The 22,704-nt window shown below is 32.4% G+C and overlaps 3 protein-coding genes across 3 annotated transcripts; 2 read left to right on the plus strand and 1 right to left on the minus strand.

Moving 5' to 3' along the window:
• Window positions 1-1,571: 1,571 nt before the first annotated feature.
• TRIADDRAFT_8076 (uncharacterized protein) lies at window positions 1,572-2,381 on the plus strand (the record flags this gene model as incomplete). The annotated part of the gene is made up of 4 exons (XM_002108090.1): window positions 1,572-1,624; window positions 1,748-1,835; window positions 2,091-2,148; window positions 2,323-2,381. Coding segments are annotated over 4 exons (258 nt in total), but the record flags the coding sequence as incomplete, so codon positions are not given.
• A 2,171-nt stretch (window positions 2,382-4,552) lies between these two features.
• Window positions 4,553-12,494, minus strand: TRIADDRAFT_52286 (uncharacterized protein; the record flags this gene model as incomplete). The annotated part of the gene is made up of 30 exons (XM_002108828.1): window positions 4,553-4,625; window positions 6,406-6,464; window positions 6,576-6,618; window positions 6,698-6,768; window positions 6,843-6,932; window positions 7,003-7,053; window positions 7,206-7,265; window positions 7,351-7,459; window positions 7,544-7,584; window positions 7,717-7,775; window positions 7,826-7,946; window positions 8,029-8,084; window positions 8,304-8,336; window positions 8,423-8,457; window positions 8,592-8,653; window positions 8,749-8,802; window positions 8,912-8,977; window positions 9,053-9,132; window positions 9,220-9,322; window positions 9,433-9,554; window positions 9,632-9,744; window positions 9,837-9,943; window positions 10,030-10,090; window positions 10,228-10,334; window positions 10,470-10,606; window positions 10,715-10,820; window positions 11,071-11,148; window positions 11,893-11,985; window positions 12,206-12,257; window positions 12,484-12,494. 30 exons carry the CDS (start codon window positions 12,492-12,494, stop codon window positions 4,553-4,555), a joined length of 2,253 nt encoding a protein of 750 aa, XP_002108864.1.
• Window positions 12,495-15,138: 2,644 nt separating this feature from the next.
• TRIADDRAFT_52287 (uncharacterized protein) lies at window positions 15,139-22,610 on the plus strand (the record flags this gene model as incomplete). Its single annotated transcript, XM_002108091.1, has 32 exons — window positions 15,139-15,149; window positions 16,442-16,490; window positions 16,666-16,758; window positions 17,023-17,058; window positions 17,150-17,255; window positions 17,345-17,481; window positions 17,556-17,668; window positions 17,752-17,803; window positions 17,914-18,014; window positions 18,118-18,230; window positions 18,321-18,442; window positions 18,529-18,631; window positions 18,705-18,784; window positions 18,877-18,942; window positions 19,017-19,070; window positions 19,298-19,359; window positions 19,522-19,556; window positions 19,686-19,730; window positions 19,805-19,863; window positions 19,942-20,044; window positions 20,365-20,386; window positions 20,469-20,577; window positions 20,693-20,752; window positions 20,844-20,894; window positions 20,989-21,078; window positions 21,162-21,347; window positions 21,421-21,509; window positions 21,600-21,690; window positions 21,766-21,941; window positions 22,051-22,105; window positions 22,233-22,294; window positions 22,553-22,610. 32 exons carry the CDS (start codon window positions 15,139-15,141, stop codon window positions 22,608-22,610), a joined length of 2,589 nt encoding a protein of 862 aa, XP_002108127.1.
• Between the last annotated feature and the right edge of the window lie 94 nt (window positions 22,611-22,704).

Consider the following 22,704-nt stretch of genomic DNA (forward strand, 5'->3'; position numbering starts at 1 on the left):
ACGTCAGAACAGATTAATTCAAATTACTCTGGAATTTCTAATTATCAACATCTTAATCAACATCAGCCTATGATAGTAAATAATACAGCCTTTGGATCTACACCTGGTCATGTTAATAGTCCAAGTGGGTATTTACTACAAACATATTTCTGATGCTTTAAATTTAGACGCTACAATTTTATTTTTCGGCTTTCTTTAGAAGCCCGAAGGTTAAGAAGTAATTATACATAGATTATTTGTAAAATTTTTTAATAAAATGCGCTGTTTTTTCTTAAAATTGCAAATTATTCAAAATTCAAGATTTACCCCATGCAGGCGCTAGCGGGGTATGTTTACTATTTAGACTTATTACATAATCACACTTAAATTGAAGTCATTCCATCAAATTTGAATATTGATTACTTTGACAATTTAAATACTATATTTCAGGTATATCAATCAGATAATGCCACTTCTACTTATTCTTCGACTCCATCAACTCCATTAACTACAGAAGCACCTATCACAGTTGACAGACAAATGTCAGGTATGGGATAATCAAGTAAATCAATTTACATTTAATTTTGGTTAGCATTACTTCGAAATTTGAATGATTAACGTAACATGATTATGATCAAATAAGGAACGCCTAATACTACAATGTCATCATGGCATCGTCCTCAAATCAATGGAACAACAAATCAATTTAACAATGTTATGACTGGAGTAAGATTTGTTTCTAAAATCAAAATCCTTGTTAATTATAATATTTCAGTCATTTGAGTCTACTGTCTTACAATAATAATATGTAAGTAGAGTACAATTTTATACACTTGCTAAGTTTGACATTGATGCAACGGAATTAGAAGTATTATGAAACAGTGATGACGTTATCGCTTGTTAGATATAATATAATAATTTCTACATTATAGCAACCGGTGAGAGTTAACGATCGCTTGGATGATGCCATCACGGTTTTAAGAAATCACGCAGAATTTAATGCTCCTAACTATCAAAGTCAACATAGCAGTGTTGTTTACAACTCTAATGCTTTCACTAGTATGCCCATAACTGTTAGTGAAACAAATACGATGGATACAATGGTAAACAAAATAGGGTAGATTCTAATGTAACATTCAATACATATTTTATTTATTACTGTCAATATGAATTCGTTCGTTCTTAGGTAACTCATGCGGTTGACGTTGGTGAATCATCAAGTAATCCAATTGATCGAAGTACTAGCTCGAGTACTCCACATACTTCAGGCAGCAGTAGTAAGTCTATTATTTGCTTTTTACACTTAAGATTATTTTAAGCATTGTCCATAATTTTACTTATCTGTATAATCTTAAGGAAGTTTGGTGATTCTTTTTTTTTATATTATTATTCTATTTAGCATCGACTTTGAGTATTGCAGTTGCATGCAATGAATTTGATGATCCATGTCTATTTAAATGCGTATGTAGCGTGCTAAATGTATGTTGTGTTTACAATATATTTGTGTAATAGGAAATTTAAAATTAAATAAGCGTGATAGGCAACAACGTCATAAGACTGAAGATGTAAAAGATGAAGGTGATGAATCTACAGAACGAATACAACGCGAACACGATAGAAGACACGCAAATAATGCTCGAGAGAGGTATGGTCTACATAAAATTAATTAATGCCGGAAATAAAGATGATCGATGGATTGATGTCGAATTGCTAACACTTATGGTTTCAATAGTTATTTAAATACTTCTCGAATTCATTTCTAATGTAGAATTCGTGTCAGAGATATTAACGAGGCATTTAAGGAGTTAGGGCGAATGTGTGTTATTCATGCACCATCAGAGAAGGCCCAAACTAAGGTAACAGACATATCCTACACGTTTTATGTTAGGTTAAATAATTAAATATTCGCAGTGACATGCTTAAGTTGATTTTAATACAAGCAATGTAAAATCTGAGATTCTAATGAAATAAATATTAAATATACGTATATATTTAAAAGAACCATAAAATAGATGGTATTACTATATCACCGTTAACCGTAACATCGTAATTGTCAGAATATTTCAAAATTGAAATCGTAACCTTACTTGAGTTTTTTATGACAATATTAGTTATCTATTTTACATCAATCGGTTCAAGTAATAACGCAGTTGGAAGCCCAAGTTCGAGGTAAATAGCATTATATTGCTGTGGTAGTGATACTAATAATTCTATATATGCGGTACCATTTGATTACGGATGAAGAAACAAATTACTATTATTTCAACTTCTGTTATTCAAAATCGGATTGATAATTTGTTTGTAAAGTGATATACTAATCATTGATTTTGGTATATATTTTAGAACGGAATCTCAACCCTAAAGCAGCTTGCTTAAAACATCGTGAAGAAGAGAAAGTGTCTAGCGATAGTTACAGTCCATCATTTAAGAACTGTAACGATGACGATAATGAACTAGATGATAAATTCTTTCTTAATCTAAATAAAGTAGGACATCGTGGTAGTACTGATGATGATGATGATGCTATTGATAGTATCAATGCAAGTTGTGGTGGCAATAATAGACACCATGTTAATCAATTATTTGGATCCAATTCAAATTGTCTAGCTAGTAACGATAATAACGATATTCCAAACGGAGATTTTAGCGAAATAACTAAGCGATCTGACAGTGGTACCAATATGTAAGATTTTGTATCGGTGATAGTATTAGCGAAATATTATCTGTTGTAGATTGATAATGAATATTAATGAGTAGATGTAATGTGCTTAGATAGGATGTTTAAGTAGCCCATTGGTGAATGAAGTAATGCTATCCAAAAAAATTAGCAGAAAGCAGTTATTTTCTCCAATTTAAATTTTAGATGTAGTGATTCTAAATGATCCTGATTAACTTCTATATAGCTACTATTTTAAAATGCTTAATGTTACATTTTTTAATAATGTTTGGCACTTCTACATTGATGTTGATCATGAATTGAGAATGTTTATAGAATTTTTCCCTTTTATTACTGCTGTGGTTCATGATTTGATATAATATACACACAATTTCAATGTCCATGTGTCGTATTTCAGTAGTGAAATCAGTTTTCAACATTATTGTTGTCTCGATTATCAAATTTTTAATTATTCGTTTATTAAAATTTGTATTAATAATAGATCATTGTTTTAACGATATCATTAACTAATCGTAGTTTCGGTATGAGAAATTGATTATTTTAGTTAGCGCTATTTGGTCTTTGGCGATATTCATAACAAGTAAATATGTTGTATGTGTTGAGAGAGGAATGGACGAATAGATAAATTACTAGATTTCTTTCATTGATTTACTTTGATTAACTGACTGTATATTTAGCTTTCATTTTATGATTGCGCTTGATCTCCTTTCTGCTAACAATAGCTGTTGTAATTAACTTATAGCTTGATATGCACTCTGACCAATACAGTGCCGTGGCAATGACCAATGCATATGCATGATATAAATAATAACGGTACTTTCGTTATAATAAATTTTGTTAGTAATTTATTGACATTGTATGTTCAAAGTAAATTTTCATCTACCTCTTATCTTATAGCTCGTTATTGTCTTGCTTAAATTAGGTTGTCAATGATTATAATCCGTGATTTATAATAACGGAAATTATTAATTATTGATGCCAAATTCATGAGTACTTACTATTATAAACTATCATCCTTAAATCCGCCTAGCATATTGCATACTAATCTCGATTTTATCAATTGATGGTAACTGAATAGCTTGACCTACTGCCAGTACGTAGATCATTTTCCATGGAAGAATTGACTATAGTTCACTAAAAAAGTCTTACGATACAGTTAGAATATTGCTCAAGATATACGACGTATTAATGTACTTAAGCAGTAAGTGAGTATTCAGTTTTGTCGGTACAGTACGATTCGGGTAATACTTATAGTAGATAAATACCTGTAAGTACTGACAAGATTGGAGTAATTCAAGTACATGCACTGATCATAGCAACAATTTTCTACTGATTCCATGATATCAATTGGATGAAATAGAACATAAAAGATTTTACAGACCACCATGACCTCATAGATTGAAAGAAGAAATTTAGAAATAGTTTTATTTTCGATCATGTGTTTATGTTACTTGGAATTTGAAAATTTATATGTGTACGTCAATACTACCTGTAAAGACTTGATTTATGTAAAATCGTATTCTTATTTACATCTTGACATGTTAGTTATAAGCCTTCCACGTAGTCTACAAAAGGTGTTGTTTATACAAATTGATTATTCTAACTCTTTCAATAGAAACTATTTTATAGCTAGCCTTTACTGATTACTTATGACTATGACTAGATTTTTGTCTTTTCTGCGCTTATTTGTTTTATTGGCAATACAGATAAATTATTCTCTCAATCGATACTATTTTAATCGAAAATCTTAGCGATAAGATTAGTATTTTTATTGGTAGACTTCATAAATTTCATCATCTGGTTTTTGTCTTATAAGTGCACTATCCAATTTCCCTATTAATTGCTTAGGATAGATTGTAGTAATTATAATGATTATGATACGACTCTAAGTTGATCTTAGATTACACTACATTCATAAAATTTTAATTCATGCCTTGGTCTACTAAGCATCTTATGGTATACATTAGACCTAATTAAAGAGGTATAATATTTATTAATAGAAAATTAATAGTTTTAGGCTATACATCTTACAATTAAGATAATTTTATAAAGCGATGCGTACAATAACTGTAATATCGACAATTTTTACTCTGTTTCTGTATAATTGGAATACAGTAAGAAATTAACTAGCAAGTTTTATTAACTAAGACAATGTGATGACATATACTAAATCGATATAAAATTAATGTTCAGTTACGTATGACAATGAATGATTTTGCCAAGCTTTGATATATGCATGACTTATAATGTAATAATGATTGTATCTGATGCCATGTGGTTATACTTTATGCTTATCAATATGGTCCATTAATCGTATAAATTAATATACTGCTGTAAATTTCTCATCTGAAATTAGACAGGATACAAAAATTACAAATCATCTGGCCGATCTATCCAGTTAATTCTTACCCTTATTCCGAGCATAGATATCCAATCTTGATAGGAAAAAATTCGGAATTGAGTAATTCATTTTAACATTATGAGAAATCTCTATTGATTATTACTTATCAATACTGATGATCAGTTTAGCCAAAAACAAAAGCTAATGCGTAGCTATTTTATGATTAGCTAAAGATCGTGTTTTGAGATTGAGAACGAATAAGGTCAATCGGTTATTGTGAGGACTTAAAAAAATCTAAATAATTTTAACGCATAGTCTTATGTTCATGGCGGCAATACGAGTATTATGAATTAAAACTGAGAAGGAACACAAATAATAGGATTAACGATGAGAATTATTTAGATATCCTTATATTACTATCACTACAGAATTTGATGGAACAAGCTGTAAGTCACATAAAATATAAATACTTCCTTTGCGAATTTCGAATAAATACCAAATTTTATTAATGTATAGTTCCGTAAATAACCAAGATTAATTAATCTTTTACATAGATCGTATTACTTGCAATTCAAACATTTAAATTAGATTGCCAGAGATAATTTTTCAGCTAAATATTATGCATCGTTAATGATTAATTTATAATTATAATTGAGCTACGTTCAAGAATATTGATTCGTATTATTTATGCAGTGCAAGTAGTCATGAGGTAAGAATAAAATAAAAGTATCCCGATAGTGATGCATTCAGTTTGTTGTGTTTCTAAAGGATTAAAATGACTCAAAATTTCATTACTGAAATGTTTCTTATTACATAATCACAAATGCTCGCGCTTTATTCTTAATTTTACAGCATTTATCAAAATTATCTGCAAAAGGAACATTATTTAATTGACAAATCGTGCATTGCTTTCGTTAAGCTATTTTCAGTGGCAACATTATTTACATATTTAAAATTAGTGACTGAAATTTTATCCCGAAAAAATTAAATGCAAGAAACTATTAGTACTAATGTGTCATTTTATAAATATGTTCATTGACTTATCATATGTCTTGATTTTATCAACCTGATATATACCATTGGCATACATATACTCTTATTCCATAATTTGCTCTATTAGTTATGCTCTATTCGATCGTCTAGAAATGAATTAAAATTCAATTATTTCAGCCAATAATACATAATAGAGTTTGATTAATGGAGATATCATAATGCATGAGATTTATCTTATGGTGACTGCGTAGCTATCTTTTGCATCAATTTCTAATTAATGTAGATCAGAATAGCTAAATTGCAGCTAGTATTTTTTTAAAGCAAGTGTTGCATAGTCATAACAAATAGCTATACATAGATACCTGTCTGTAAGTTTTAATTGCATTACTACATCTACAAAGCAATGGCTGCTTACTTCATTACTGGGGTTCTTCCGGCTAATCGTACACTTTTTCTCGTTATACTAATTGAATTCTATAATCCCATTAATATCACAAAGATGGTTCAATATAATCATTTATTACTGCAAATACGGTTTTGCAGTAAGCGATAATAGGTATTGCAATCTGTAAGTATGATTCATACCTCGTCTACATCTGCAGAACTTTCACTGCTTTTTCTCTTTCGTCTTCATAATATTAAAGCAAAAAAACGCTATTAACTTTGTAAGCTCGAAAGAGTAAGTTAATATATACTTCGGTACTAACTCTTTTTCTTCAAGTTTATCAATTGATGAAAGAACATTGACACCAACAGATTTTCTTTTTGTGGGTGTGGACTATTATGAATTTACATACAAAATAGGTTATTTGCCTCTAACGGTAAAAGTATCAGAAATTATTGAATATTTACCTCAACTATTTCTTTCAGTAATCGAAGTTTTTCATCGGTTTCCCATAGTTTTGATTTCATTTGCAATTGGCTAGCTTTAACTCTTTTATCCTATGGCAGAATATATATGTAACAACGGGGAATTGATCAACTAAAAAATATTACCATTACCATTACTTACACATTCTCGCTCCCATTTATCCCTCTCTTGGAAGACAGCTCCTCTAATAGCCTTCAATATTGAAAGAAAATAGTCAATATGAGCTAGCTTCGACCATGCAGCCATCGACAATTTTTAGTATACTTAAATAATAATGCATTTTATATCCTAGTTGATTTCATATAACTTCAGTTCCATACTATAACATTACTATATATGTTTACCTCCTTTAACTTAGTTCTTTCTTGTTTTTCATCTTCAACCATTCGTCTATGCTCAATTAACTAAAATGGCAGTACATAATAATTTTAAGTATCTTTGTAATCAAATGAAGCCCTCAAGTTTTATTGTATTGTGCAGTAAATCAACCTGCAATTCGAGTTCCCTATTGCTTGTTTCAAAACCTTCGATATTCTTCTGCAATAGCTCGATCTTTTCTGAAGCATTTTTAAGCTTACGCTCCAAACTTTGTACCTCTCTATTTAAGATGTTGATCATTTAATTAATTTAACCTTGCCAGTAAACAGCATATTTAATATTGTTAGAGTTTCTTTATACTGACCTATCCTTGTTGGAAACTTCAGCTTTGAACTCATTTAAATTCTATTGTAAATTAACAATATGTCACACATTAAAATGATCGTCTGTTGCTGCATGATTATATTGGTTAAGAATTAGGTATTGTTCAACCATCATAAAACATAGTTTTTTCTTATTATTTGTATTTATTTATACCTTTGACATGGCGTTATATTCACCTTCTACCCGAATGAGCTCATTTCGAAATAATTGCTCTGATAAAAAAGTTATAATGTAAGCTATAAATTACATTCATTTTGCATACGCCTTAATTTAACATTACGTTTTCTTTTGCGTTCATTATTTAACAGTTGGCGATTAGTAAATCGATCCTTAAGGAATTTCATCAGAATGGATAAAATCTTTTCATCATCGGCTGATGATAGCTGTAAGGATTGAGAGAAATACGAACAAATACCAGATATGTAAGCTACATTTCGTAGAAATTAAAAGCTAATCACGAATTACCAAGTAATTAGGAAAAGGAGGTCCAAGAGTTAGTGCAATTTCATCGCCACTCTCGTCTGAAGTTATAAATGATTAAATTTGGAAATGATTACAATAGATTCAGCTGAATGCTAATAATAATAATTATAAATTAGATTCTGTTATTGTGCTAATAAGCAATAAAAATGATTATTAACATCAGCTATGCTTATATGTCATAGTTTTAGCTGCATTTTTACCAATCGCGGCTACAATTAACAAAGACTACTCAAGAAAAATCTTCTGAAATTTCTAACCTGTAAAGCCTCTTTCTGCTACGGCATCGGCAACTATTAATTTATTGAACGGTGGTGATAATAGAGATTATTTTTATTCACTATCAGCACATTAATGTTATATGAAAGTCACAAATCACCTTTTCTCCTTCCCGGCATTAAACCTTCTGCAATACTACACAGGTGATTTAAATAGCAAATGATGAATCAAATAGTTAATCAATCTTTTCATACATGATTCATATGTAGTAGCAACTGCAAAGATTATATAGATATAGTATTTTTATACTAGAAGCACAAAGTACGTACTCTATTTCCTTTGCGCGAGTCACAACTACTTCTTTTGTTACTTCAGCAAATTTCATCACATGCTAAAATTTTCAGATTATTGATAATATGAAAATTACTATATAAAAATTAAGCACAGACTTTGTTATTGATGCAATATAAAAGGGCTAGAGCTTACAATACTCTCATCATAGTCATCCGCCAATGGATTAAGGCAAACAATTAAGCGAGCCTATACAGATATAAAATAAAACGCTAGCAGTTAAACGAATGGTAAACCAGGCAGTATATTACAAAATGTCAAGGATGTAGCTACGTTAACCAAATTTGTATTAACTGACTTTGCCTTCGCCTTCAAAAAAGCTTTTAAATAAGTGTGTCAGCTTAGAATCACGATATGGAACCATCTAAAATTGCAATTAATATTATTATATGCACTGTATAGAAGTTAATACTGCGCCGTGTAGTATGATTGTAATTACTGTATATGATCCTTTTGCTTGATTATCTCGGAGGATTTCCATACATTTACGTAAAACCATTAAAGAAGAATTTATATTTCCTACAAGTCAAATTTTTATTGTCATAATGTTTCCCAGCGACAAGTTACTACCGTTCAATGGCAAGAGTAATCATTCTTTATAGTTACCTGCTTCTCTTAGTCTATCTCCGTCACTGTTGGTCCGTATTGTTCTTTCTGAACCCGCTAGGTCGACTAATGATAATTGGCTAACGGCCATCCTATTCTTGTCCTTTGTATTAAGAAAAGTTTTATATATACGATATTGATTTGCACTAAATGTAACAAAATAATGGATAATAAATTCGTAATGGATTGTTAACAAGAATTGCATTTTCATACACGAATTAAATCTAATCCTGTAACATCCAGTGGGGCTTGAACCAGGCGAATATTAAATATGCTATGACTTCGGCTTGATTCATGGTTCAAACGGGTATAAGCTACACGTCTCCTTTGCTGCCCTAAAAGATTATAAAGTATTCTTTTTATAAAGCTTTTAGACGTTAGTAATATACGATTTGTAGCACCACATATTAACCTTTCAGAAGTAAAGCGTAGGCTTCATCTGCTGATCTGACTTCCACTTCAGTGCAGTTGCTAACAAACATGTTGTGATTCAGATCTTCCCGTAATATTTTGGAATTAGGTAGCCTTAAATAAAATTTGATACATGAATATTAACAATGCCATGATTAAAATTTATATATCGTATCGATCTTAAGCCAACAACATGAATAACATACTTGGATTTGTTTATATCATTTGATGGCTCTTCTAGTAAATCGTATACGTAGTTGTTATAGATTTCAACCAATGAAACAAATACCGAGTATACATTATCTTCGTCGGCCTATTGAATGGTAAGTAGTAAATTAAATTAGGAACTAAAACAAAAAACATAGACTCTTAACTAGTTATCGTAATTATGCTTTTTACATTGGTAATTTTGGTGTCGTCATATATTCTCTTAATATCACGTCCAAAATCCGCCTGATTCCTAAACAATTAATAGGATGTCTTTTGTTAGTTATACACGTATATGTTAACAAATTGCAAGCATTAAGTATTTAAAAATGGTGTTCTATTCAGTTATCAACATGATATTCAATAGAAACAGCTTAGGCTAAAGCCAACTTTAATGTGTTGACACGTATAGATGATGGCTTCTTTTCATTAGCACTTTTACGGTCTTGTTTTATATTGCATATTTCAAAGCTGTTCACTTTATCCGGTATGAATGTCTAAGTATGTAATGATGAATTCAATAAAGATTTTATATGATTTTTCATTATGTATAGGTTGGCTGTTCGTATTAGAGCTATCAATGATATATTAGCTATATTGTACTATGCGATTGTGATAATATTGATGCTAACACTTTGGGGAGCCATGAAACTTCCAATAGAGTTGAAGATAACGTCCAAACATCGCGGTAAAATCCCAATATCAGATGATGTTCCATTCATTGTGAACGTCTTGCCGGAGCATGTTATTCCATATGCAAATATTAATCCTAGACCCCATTATAAATACAATTCTCGATAATTAATTCGTCATTCAATTTATCAATTCAGCAAGTAATGTACTGTATACTCAAAGCTTCCAAAGCAGTCAATATTACCATTCTTTCCATGAATAAAGTTTTCAACCAAGGGTAAAGCGATGCGATTGAAAACATCTGGTTGATTTGCGCCTCGATCGAATACATGCTCAAAAAAATGCGATGTCTATTCAGTAGAAAACATGTGGTCTTAGGTCACATAAAATATACCATGTTATCATATATGGTTACGAGATAATTACAAATCATAAAGGATGCGGTTGTAATCGTTATATTTTCTATTTTATGCGAGAATTATCATGGAAGAAGTATTACCTGACCAAGCAATAGTATAAAAACGCTGTACGTTACGTACTGAAAATATACTATACGTAATTACAATCATTCAACGTAACTTATCAATATTACGCACTGACCTCTGTTGCGTGATTCATTTTGGCAGCATTACAACCCTGCGGAAGGATATCATAAAAGTATTTGTTACCACAATGATACTAATTATAGCGATGACAATTAAATAAAGAGAGAAGATTGTACACACGACTACAGCTAAAGCAATTGCGGACGTTACGATGATATATCTATTTCAACTAGCTATAGGTACAGAAATTGAATCATTGTCCGCTAAATGAAATAGAATCATGACATAGTCTAAATATGATCAAGAGCTACGTAACGTTACATTCACAGGGTCGGTGTCATTAACGCTTCATGATGATTTCGTACAATATGGCTAAATACCTGAACCTTGCTAATATATCTACAACATCAAGGGCTTTGAGCAGAATGACCACTACCGCAGTTGTAATTTATCATGCAATACTTAAACGATTACACAGATTTCCTCTCACATGTCAGGTACTTTATTTCTAGATTAAGTACTGGGGAAATGCAAGACTACGAAGACTATACGCAGTTTACTAATAAAATACTAAAGCAATGATGAAAGAGAAATTAACTTTGCGCGTAGATTGAATTCATTAGAAAGTCAGTGATACTACGATAAAGTTATCTAATTTAGTGAATGATATTGAAATGATGTTACTCTTCGATTTCAATTTTATGGCAACTTTTTACTTTACATGCGTAGATGAGCCAATAAATATTTTCGTGCTTTGGATAGCACAGTATAAGATACACATCAATTTTGTATTATGTATCACATCGTGCTGATACGACAAGAACAAATTAATTGATCCATACCATAATTAATACAAACAATATATTTGCGGTCTTACTTGTGTAGGAATAAGTCGTACTTCTGTTTGGCTAACTGCTTGAGCGCATGATTGTGTGCGATCTTTGGGCAATGGCCTAATCCTACAGTAAACCTACAAAGTATAGAAAGATAGAACATTCGATGTATTCATGAATTAAACAATAATAGTTAGCCATTGATTTCCATAGTAAACTACGATAAAATCAATCCATTTCCTCCATTTTGGTGAAAGCAAGCAATAGCTATCATTATAAGAATGAAGATTGTAATTATTGCATACTAGCTATTTTATCAGGAGTACTGTATTATTTATTTCAAATACACTAACTAACCTCTATGGGATCTTGTTCATTTCTAGCCTTCTTGGGCGTCTTACCGTTAGCTCTGGTAAATAAAAGTGTAACATTATCCATCATAGGAAATAAATTGTGCAATATTCTTCAATACATGCTCATAATTGCCCTTTTCATTTGGATTGCAGTCCATAATATATTATCAAAATACATATTGAAATGATCAACGGTAACTATTTAAAATAGATACGTTATGAAAGTAACTCATATTCACAAATAGAGTATCGTGGATAAATGATTCCATTCGGACAGCTTACCTTAATGACATTTTTCTCCTCTTTCTTATTGCAATGGATAATGTAAATTGCAATCGTGATTGACCTGCTTGTAAAATAGATATAAAAATACTTAGTCATACAGTATACGAATATAGATTTAGAATACAATCCATTAAATTATTTTAATTCAACTAGTTTCAAGCTCACTTGAATAACGAACTCCCTGGATGCAAGTGATAGCGATGGCAATAATCTTGGGTAATCTTCTGCAGACGATGACTCACTTCTAGTTTCTCTTCAATAGAAAACTATCCCCTATCGTACAAGTTGTGCTTGCAATCTTGCGTAATCTCTTGTAGACGATGGCTCGTTTCTAGTTTTACTTCAACGGATAACTATCCACTGTCTTACCAGTTGTGCCTGCAATCTTGGGTATTGTCCTGCCGACGATGGCTGGTATCTAGTTTCACTTCAAATGGAGAACTTCTCCTCTCTCTCTCTCTCTCTCTTACAAGTAGTACCGACAATCTTGGGTAATCTCCTCTAGACGACAGCTCGTTTCTAGTTTCACTTCCAAAGGATTGCTATCCTCTGTCATACAGTACAAGTTAGGTCTTGCGATCTTGGATTAATGGCTACAACGAGCTAATGGATGCCAGTGCAATGGTTAGCTTGAGGAAAGATTTTGTAGGATGTGGCTATTTCTTCATCCACAAAGGCATGTTTACTTTTCGTCAATGGCGGTTGAACTCTAGGTGATCGATGGCATGTACCAAACCCTATAGTGCAGTTACTATGCCAAGGGTCAGATAGGAAAGAAAGAAAAACCGCTTGAAGCGCACTTCAAACGATCCAATCATTTGAATTGATCATCACATGACCGCCAGCGAGACCACACACCGAACCACAATGGAGTCAGCTATCCCTGCGCATGTGTAAAACCAGCCACTTCTTGTAAAAATAGGCCACAGTAACAGTATGGACATAGTGTACACTGTACTGTACAGTACACTATTAGAGAGTGGGTGGTCCAGGCCTGTGTGGTAGCAGATGGTACTGTGTACTGTAGGAAATCCATGAGCTTATGTGAATATAATGATTCAAGTATTATTGAAAATTTACTAACTAAGATAGAATCTTCAGCTCATCAGCTACATGCTGGTATAAAAATCGATACAGTTTTGATATTGATAATAGCATTTCAATAGAATTCCTATATTCTGAAGCGAATGTAAACATGCTGTATGGACGACTGTACACAGTGTACAGTGTACAGTACAGTACAGTACAGTGTACAGTATAGTGTAGAAGAAGACCACAGACGGAACGTTGTCGGTAGAGCAATGGCCAGCAAAAACGATATTACTACTGGCCCATCAAAGTCTGTTAAACTTGTACTCAAAATAAAATTAAATGAAGCTAATTACAACATGCTCATGGCAAGACAGAAAGGCCTTGGCCATAGTAGTTCTGAAATATACAATTTTATTTCTAATTATCGTGCTAAACTTTGTTTATCGAACTTTATAAGCCTTTAGAAAGCAGCTGACGATGGGATAGTATATAATTTACAGTACACTACAGTACTGTACAGTGTACAGTACTGTAGTTATTCTTGAAATTTGGGATGTCAAAGTATACTGTATAAGTGTACTTGGAAATGATTAGAAATTAGTGCTATGTGCTTTGACAATTCTTGCATGGACACTTAGGGTAAAGTAGCTAGATATTAGGACTACAGTAAAGTACAGTACGTATGGTATTTGTACGTTAGTTTAAGTCATTTTTTACCCTTTTTCCATTTCTGAAGAGAAAATAAACGCACATTACACTGTACTGTACAGTCGTCCATACAGTACAATGCCTTATCATGAACTACTGCCAGGGGCCTGCTTCTGGTAGTCGTTGACAGCTACAGTACACTGAGACCACGATCTACTGACATAAATAAATAAATTGGGCAAAATAGGATGGGAAAGTGTGAATTTTTTCACCATATTCAAAGTTAACTTGATCAAAACAGACCGTTAGTAGTATAATATTATTCATCATTAATGAATTGATTCATTAGCATCCCCATTCAGTATACAGCAGTACTGCTTCGTTCGTTGGCGCACAGTACCGTACAGTATGCATTAACCGTTAAGCCTTCACTACTACGGTACATCAAATCGTGCAGATTTTATCCTTCGACATGGGTTACCATAGAGTAGTTTTCAATTGCATTTCCAATGGATATTTTTGCATGTTAGTGCAGTTCAATATGGCTGGCAATTCCTGAGCGTGAACAGGTATGAACAGGTATAGTATAGCGGTGAGCGAGTACTGTAGAAAGGCAAAATTTTCAACGGTTTACGATCCGATATATCACGTGACATGACACTTGTCACTGATTGGGTAGTTTAAATATTCCGCAGTTGATCTTCATTCATCTCCTATACAGCTCCTCTGACGATACTCCAGGCGACTATGATGACTATGGTCTAATGCTTGCGACCTCGAAAGCAGCCTGATCGATGCTGCCTTATATAAAAGTAGAAGTTCGTTGCAATTAACACCCAAAAAAAAACAGCATTAATTAATATTATTCGTTTTGGATGGGATCACTGCTGCGATTGAAGTTTTGATTTAAGCAATAATTGTTGATATTATTACAAACAGAACAGCTTGACTTGAAAGCCTTGTACATCAAAAATGTCCAAAGGGTAAGTAAATTATGATAGATTGATTAAGGTTAAACTGAAGGCATGATGGCGGTCTGTCGACTGCTGCCATGCAATAATAATAATAAATAATTCCCACCAGAGTTTCAAACATCTTTTTTGCTTAAGCTATCATCGATTGACTAGTTTGAAACACACAGCATGATTGCAGTCTGTAGACTACGTATTATAGATTATAATAAATAACTCCGTTGAAATAAGTAATATCTTTCATAGGCCAACCTCGATTGACTTCAATTATGCAGCATAGTTACATTCTTAAAAGGAGTAGAAGAAATGAGTCTAGCGAATGAGTATAATTATTTCTAGGCTATCAATCATATTATTTGTAATACAGCTAGAGATAGAGAATTTGCAGTTGATCATATAATCTTTGTCTATGCCAGAAGTCTATCGAGAAATTTTCGAATTTTTATATCTTTCATCTGCTATCATAGCATCTTTCATGGCCTGCCAAGTAGAAATGGACGCTTCAAGATATCAATGTCATATCTTAATCCAAGAATATCATTGCATGTACAGTACAGTAGTCCATTGCAAGCTTAAGACAATAAACAGACTACGCAGTACTAAGATTGGTGTGGACTACATCAGTACATATTCTTACTTGGGTTGGATCAAGTAGGATACTGATTCGAACTACATAATTCATTTCCTGTTGACTATCTCATGTAAAGTATCTTTCATATCAAGTCTAGTGACATTTATAGTTTAGTAACTTTCGTAGTCTATCCACCAATGGATAATTGGCATGGATCATCAGTCATAAAATGTATATTGACTATCTTATTCTGAATGCACGACAGCATTAATTGATCTTTAGTATACTCGTATCACTTTAAGTCTAGTGAATTTCATTCTACTGTATCTTTCCAAGCCACGTAGGTTGCCACGTTAACTTGAAAAGCCTGCATGTAATCGCAGTCTTTTGCATTGTAATAAATTGGTAGGCTATCATATTATAGATGGACTTGCTAATGCAATACGGTATCAGTAAACGTACTATCTTGAATTACTTGATTCGACGCACTATCATGAAATAGGCATCGTCAATAAGTATCGTGCTAAAAACTCGAATTAACAGACGAAATTATTGTGATCATAGGTATATGAGAATCACTGTTATGCATGGTATTTGTTTTCCATATATAACTTGCATATCTTTACTTGCCAGCTACATTAAAGCTTATGATGTAAATATCCGAGGCCTTATATCTTACTGTATACTTCCTAATGTAATAAGGTTGCTAATATTAAATTACAAATTTTTGTAGAAATTTCAGAACGCCAAAAAAAGCGAATGCGTATAAAGATCCGGTGAAGGTAGAAGCAAAATCTGTCTTAATATATTAATACCCAATAACTCAAGGCTCTTCATTATACTGACTATTCTGCTATTACTGCTGCAAAGTTACTACACATGTACTTGCTGTTGAGCCATGTAAAGTAGATATAAATCTGGCACTGCAATGGAATCATGTTGAACTTATTATTTCAGGTTTACTGCAGAATTCGACCTTTACCATTGGGGTCTACCGAATCGTGTATTTCATCTGTTAATGATACTGAAGTTCGACTATCCCCTCCGCAGGTAAACACTAGCAGTAATTAATGATACGTAAATTCCTCATTAGAAGTATTGACCTGTAATAGGAAAATAAATATTTTTATCAGTGTCATTATGCGGTCTATTTCTATGGTTACTGGATAGCTTAGTTACCAATAATTGGAGTACTTGAAAATTTTAGTAAACCACAACTGCGAATCGAAACATCATCCACTTTATACTATGTCTACTTTAGATTTTTAGGTGTTGCTAGATATACTAAATGTTTGTTGATTTATGTTCAACTAGGAAAGTCATGCCGCTCGAGTGAATAACTGTGATGAAGTAAGTATTAATTAGTAACGCTAACGATTTGGTAGCGTTCTTTACATGGTTAATATGGACTGATTAATTTTCTTCTTGATCCATCCAACAGACATCCCACCACTTCGAGCGTGTATTCAAGGAAGATGTTTCTCAGAAAGAATTGTTTGATACCTTTGCATTGCCTTTAGTCGAGGACGTTGTTCGCGGCAAGAATGGTTAGGATTAACATATATAGTCTTTATGATATAAGAAAGTAATCACAGTACCAAAATTCTTACAAAGGATTACCTCATTTATTGACTAGGCCTATTATTTGCCTATGGAAATACCTGCTCTGGTAAAACCTATACAATGACCGGATCTTCGTCAGAAATCGGAGTATTACCTAGATGCCTAGATGTGCTTTTCAATACCATCAAACCTTATCAGGCTAAGAAATGCGTAAGTACAGTATGTAATTGAATGAAAATTCATCCTAAGATTGAGTTAGTTCATATATTAATTTGCCTCATTAGATTTTCACACCGAATAAATTAAATTCGTTCGATATCCGAACGGAAGCTGAAGCGTCATTTGAAAGACAATACAAAGCTACCAATCAAGCACAAGGCACACCTTCGCGATCAAAGTAAGGGAACTCAAAATTATGAATTGAGCTGTTATTATATTGATAAACTTTAGAATGGTAATGAACTGTTATAAATTTTATAGAAGAAAAGTGGACTATTCAAAACGATACCATGAAGGCATGACAGTCCAGGGTGTAAGTTGGGTCCCTCCTTTAGTCAATAACCACTTTAGATTTTTCTTCATATTAAGCACGTGATCATTGGTAATTTTTACGGACAATTGCAAATTAATGCCATTTAATAGATTGATGAAGACAATGCATATACTGTATTTGTTTCCTTCGTGGAGATTTACAACAACTATATTTATGATCTCCTTGATGATAGCTCTTTCGAGATTGCCCGGTAAAACTCAATATTTACACTTTGCAATAATACTGATGCTGTATAAACTTGCCTAAGGAAGAATTACATATAATAAAGTTATCCTACAATTGACTTACATTAGAACTCTAAGTTCTAAGGCGTTACGCGAAGACAGCACTCGTGGCATGTACATTAGTAATGTTACAGAAGTTGAAGTAGCCGATGCCGATGCGGCGTACGCCCAGCTCATCAAGGGTATTCTATTATTACATGAGCATTGGAATAGAAATTTTTAATATTGAATATACAATAGTATTATTTTAAATTTCTCCTCCATTATTTTAGGACAACAGCGAAGACGAGTTGCTTATACAAAATTAAACCATGAATCAAGTCGCAGCCACAGTATTTTCAATATTCGGCTAATTCAAGCACCGCTCGATGATGATGGAGAAACTGTTTTAAGAGTAAGTCTAGTCGTTCAATTAATTATTGTAACTATGAACTGTAATCATATTAACCAAATTTCATTTTTTAACTTAATTATCTACAGGACAGTAGCAGAATAGCAACTAGCCAGCTATCATTAGTAGATCTGGCAGGGTCTGAAAGAACAGCCAGAACGAACAACGAAGGAGTTAGATTAAAGGAAGCAGGTTAATTAATATTTGACCTTAAGATGATATTATCTTTAAATCCTAATTACGAATTTTTATTGGTAACACGCAGGGAATATTAATTCCTCCTTAATGGTTCTGAGAACTTGCATGGAGTGCCTACGCGATAACCAAGCAAATCAAGTCAAAAAGGTCTGTTAGCAATAGTAATTTACTACTGTGAGCAGATATCTAAATATCATATTGCATCTAAGCAATTTTTATTCTGCTCTACTTGATTTTAGATTGTTCCGTATAGAGATTCTAAATTAACCTACCTGTTTAAGAGTTATTTCGAAGGGGAAGGAAAGGTTAGTTTAAGCAAATGATGTGCTGTATAAGATTCTTTAAAAAAATAGGATTTAATTAGAGTCGTATCCTATAGGTTCGTCTGGTTATATGCCTTAATCCTCAAGCCGCGGATTACGATGAAAATCTAGTAAGTTATTTTATTCTACTTGAAGAAGTTTTTAATTAATTAATTCAGAAACGTATACTTAACTTGTGATAAAAGTAACATTGACAATCTCTATCGAAAGGCGATAAGAATAAATAACATTTGAATTGCTTGTGTCGTAGATTTTCGTTATGTTTAACTACATGTATTTTTAGTATTGATGAATTTAATTGCAAAAATCTAAGAGATCATATTTTATATTTCTCTAGCATGTCATGAAATTTGCGTCCATAACGCAAGATGTAACAGTTACAAGAGCTAAGGATATTAAGTTAGTGGATACTTTAATCATCTTAATGAACATAATTTTTACTTGCATTATACTAATTATTATACTAAATGCTGTGCAATTGTCGATTGCTATATACCGTATTGAAACAACCTTGTCCTCTGTTGTATCTAATACTCGACTACTGTATAATGATATTTATAGTATCAACCAAGGTCTGACGCCTGGACGTCGAAGAGGTAAACGAAAGTATACTGTTGAAAATTCTCATTTTTCTCATCATGTTAAAAGGCATATAATATTCCCCAATACTAATTTTTTTAATGAAGTTTTCGTCTTTGTAATTGTAATAATTGCAATTTTTTCAGCCAATATTATTTATAAAGAGGTCGTAAAAAGTATGCGTTTCGAAGGTAATAATTTCAGCTTATGTTTTATTGCGAATTTCTTTCAAATAATTAACGCTGATTTTGCAACATCAATGCAGACGATGGTGAACACTCCGAGACACCATTCAGTCTTGGTCGTCTATTTCCAAACTATTTGGTTCGTACCTAAGATCTGCTACTTACGAGTATATGCGACCATCCTTGATTACACACTAATCTATTTATGTTATCTTAGATGACTGCGCCAGATGATAAAGATATATTGCCAGCTCTCATGGAATTTTTAAGAGAACGTTCCGCTCACCGGGCTGCTTTGCAAATTGAGCTAAAACATAGAGGTAAATAGTCGATGTCACTAAAAAACAGTACCTTTATTATATGTTTATTAAAGTATACTGAATCATTTTAAAATTATTCTACGTAGAGGAGGCATTTAGGAAAGAATTAATGCGTTTCGATACGGAATATCTTTCCATGTCTAAGGCAAGCACAAGATCTTACAATAAAAGTTAAACGCTGTATTTCTAACCTCCGAAATCATTTCTAATTACATGTATTTAATGAGAACATCACCTCACTCTTGTGCAAGCGAAAAATTTTTATTTTGACCATATTTCCTATATTAATTAATTATTATAGAATTTAAATGAATGCAAAGCCGAAATCACTAGCAAAGACAGGTATATTAAGAGGGCTGTTGGCATTTTTCTGAGAGCTTTCAGTAGATAGGTATTAACGTGCATATTCTTGATTCATCTTTAGAGAAGTACAATCATTGGAACGAAAATTAAAAAATTCGACAGAAAAGATGGCATTATTGCAACAAAATCTGAATTCGCTTGAAACGGAAAATAAGACACTTGAACATCAGGTAAGAAAATTTTCAGAAATTTGCGCATTAGCCGAAAATTCTTGGAATACAGCCTATTTCTGATTATATAATTATAATCTGTTTGCTCACTGAAGATTGATATAAATTTTACTAGATCGTAGCCGAACGGCGAGCTGCTGATGAAGAAAGACGAGAAAGAGGTCGACTTAAAGAAGTACGTTTACCAATTTTGTTTGATTGTCTTAATTTGGAATTGTATCGTAAGTGTCAAAGAGTTATAATAAATTATTAATATCATTAATAAGGCGGTACGGGGAGCAGTCTTTCAAGAGAGAGAAAAGTGGGAGAAGGAATGCGTAAGCAACAAATGATTCTAGCGTAGTAACCACTTGTACGTATTATAAACTTATTACTTTTATAATGAATAACGATTATCATTTCTCCATATAGGATAAACGTGTTAAAGCGACACAATTTAATATGAAGTCTAAATTATGGGAAACAGATGAAAAATTACGACTTTTGAGAGAAATTGTCGAAGTAAATTATATGCGTCTTTCTAATATTAGTAAGCATAAAAAAGGTGTTAATGTGCATTTCTCGGTTATGACATAATTTTCTAGAATACACCGACCAAAGCATCAAAACCTTCAGAAGGTATGGTCACAAGGCCTCGGGCTCATGAAAAACCTGAAGGTGCTGTTACAAGGTCTCGGGCTCAAGAACAAAGGATGTCTTCAGCTAAAAATATGTCAGATGTAACGAATATGAACCAAGAAACGCCAAAATCTTCCGTAAAATCTGTTAAGGTAATATCTTTAATGAATGTTGAATCAATTTTAGATTATATTCATCAGTAGTGTTATTAATATCTTTATGTAGGGCCGTGAAGTAAAGAAATACCTACGAAGATCGCAACCTTCGGATATTTGGCTAGAACATAAACCCGATGAAAATGTTGATGAAGGCATGTATTAGCTATATCTATATATACAGTACAGTATATATAATGCATAAATCATTTACCTAAGGTGTCGATTAACGTACAAATACTAAGATAGTATATTCCAAATAGATACTTTATTGCAGCTTAATTTGAGAAAGAAGAAAACTGTAGAAACACCGAAAGTAAACGATTTCGCTAAAGCTCAGGTGCGATTTTTTTATTATATATACATTGCATAGCCAATAGCTCTACTTTAGATAACATCGATTTTTAACCAAAAGGCTAATCATTACGTTCTGGAGCATCAAGAGGAAGATTCACAAGGCGAAATTGAAACACAACTTATTAAAGGTGACGTTTTCGAAACTGAGACTGGTGGCCACAGCGTACATTTCACTGACGTTGAAGTGCTGCAAAAGAGAAAGTCTATTGAAATTAATGCGTGCGTAGTAATTAGGTTTTTTAATTTTGATATGCCGTCTATTACTGATATGGCTTAATACGTCAATGCAGTGATAATATTAATGTTTTTTGTGAATTATTAAATTTTTATTTGTTATTGGTAGGCGTAAAAGACGAAGCAGTGAAGGATCCGCTGATTGGACTGACGTTGAGACGAGGGTAAGACGTGCGATAGTTTAGCAAGTCTAGTCTGTAAGCTATTGGCAGCTAAATACTAGTAGTAAATAATTTGTAACTGAAAGCAGCTATCAAGAAAATAATGAACATCTATATTTACTTTATTTAGTGTTCTATAGCAATTGAAGGCAGGCCAAATATGAGTCCAGCAATTTCCCATAAGCCACTCAAGTACGTATATAACCAATTCGATATATTTAGCTAGATTTTAAATCAGCCCAAGAATTACTAAATTCTTTAAGAATTTTATAATCCATGCTTAGCCCTATATTAACAAGGATAACTTGATGGAAAAAATTTTCTTTGCATATTCCTTTTAGAAAATCTAGGAAATAATTACGGAAGGTCATCATGATAGAAAAATACTTCATATTTTTTGGCCAATAACGAATTATTATTTTTAATTGATTTACCTGTAATGTACTGTAGATCAGAGAATGTTTGTAGTGAATCGATGCAGAAATCATTCAACAAAATTAAATTGTAAAACGATATACTGTACGTGTAATTTATATATATATAGATATCGCTGTAATATAAAACACTTGTAATTCATAATAAAATCGTAATTAATATCATTA

This window comes from Trichoplax adhaerens, genomic scaffold, assembly GCF_000150275.1.
Source record: "Trichoplax adhaerens TRIADscaffold_1 genomic scaffold, whole genome shotgun sequence".
NCBI lineage: Eukaryota > Metazoa > Placozoa > Uniplacotomia > Trichoplacea > Trichoplacidae > Trichoplax > Trichoplax adhaerens.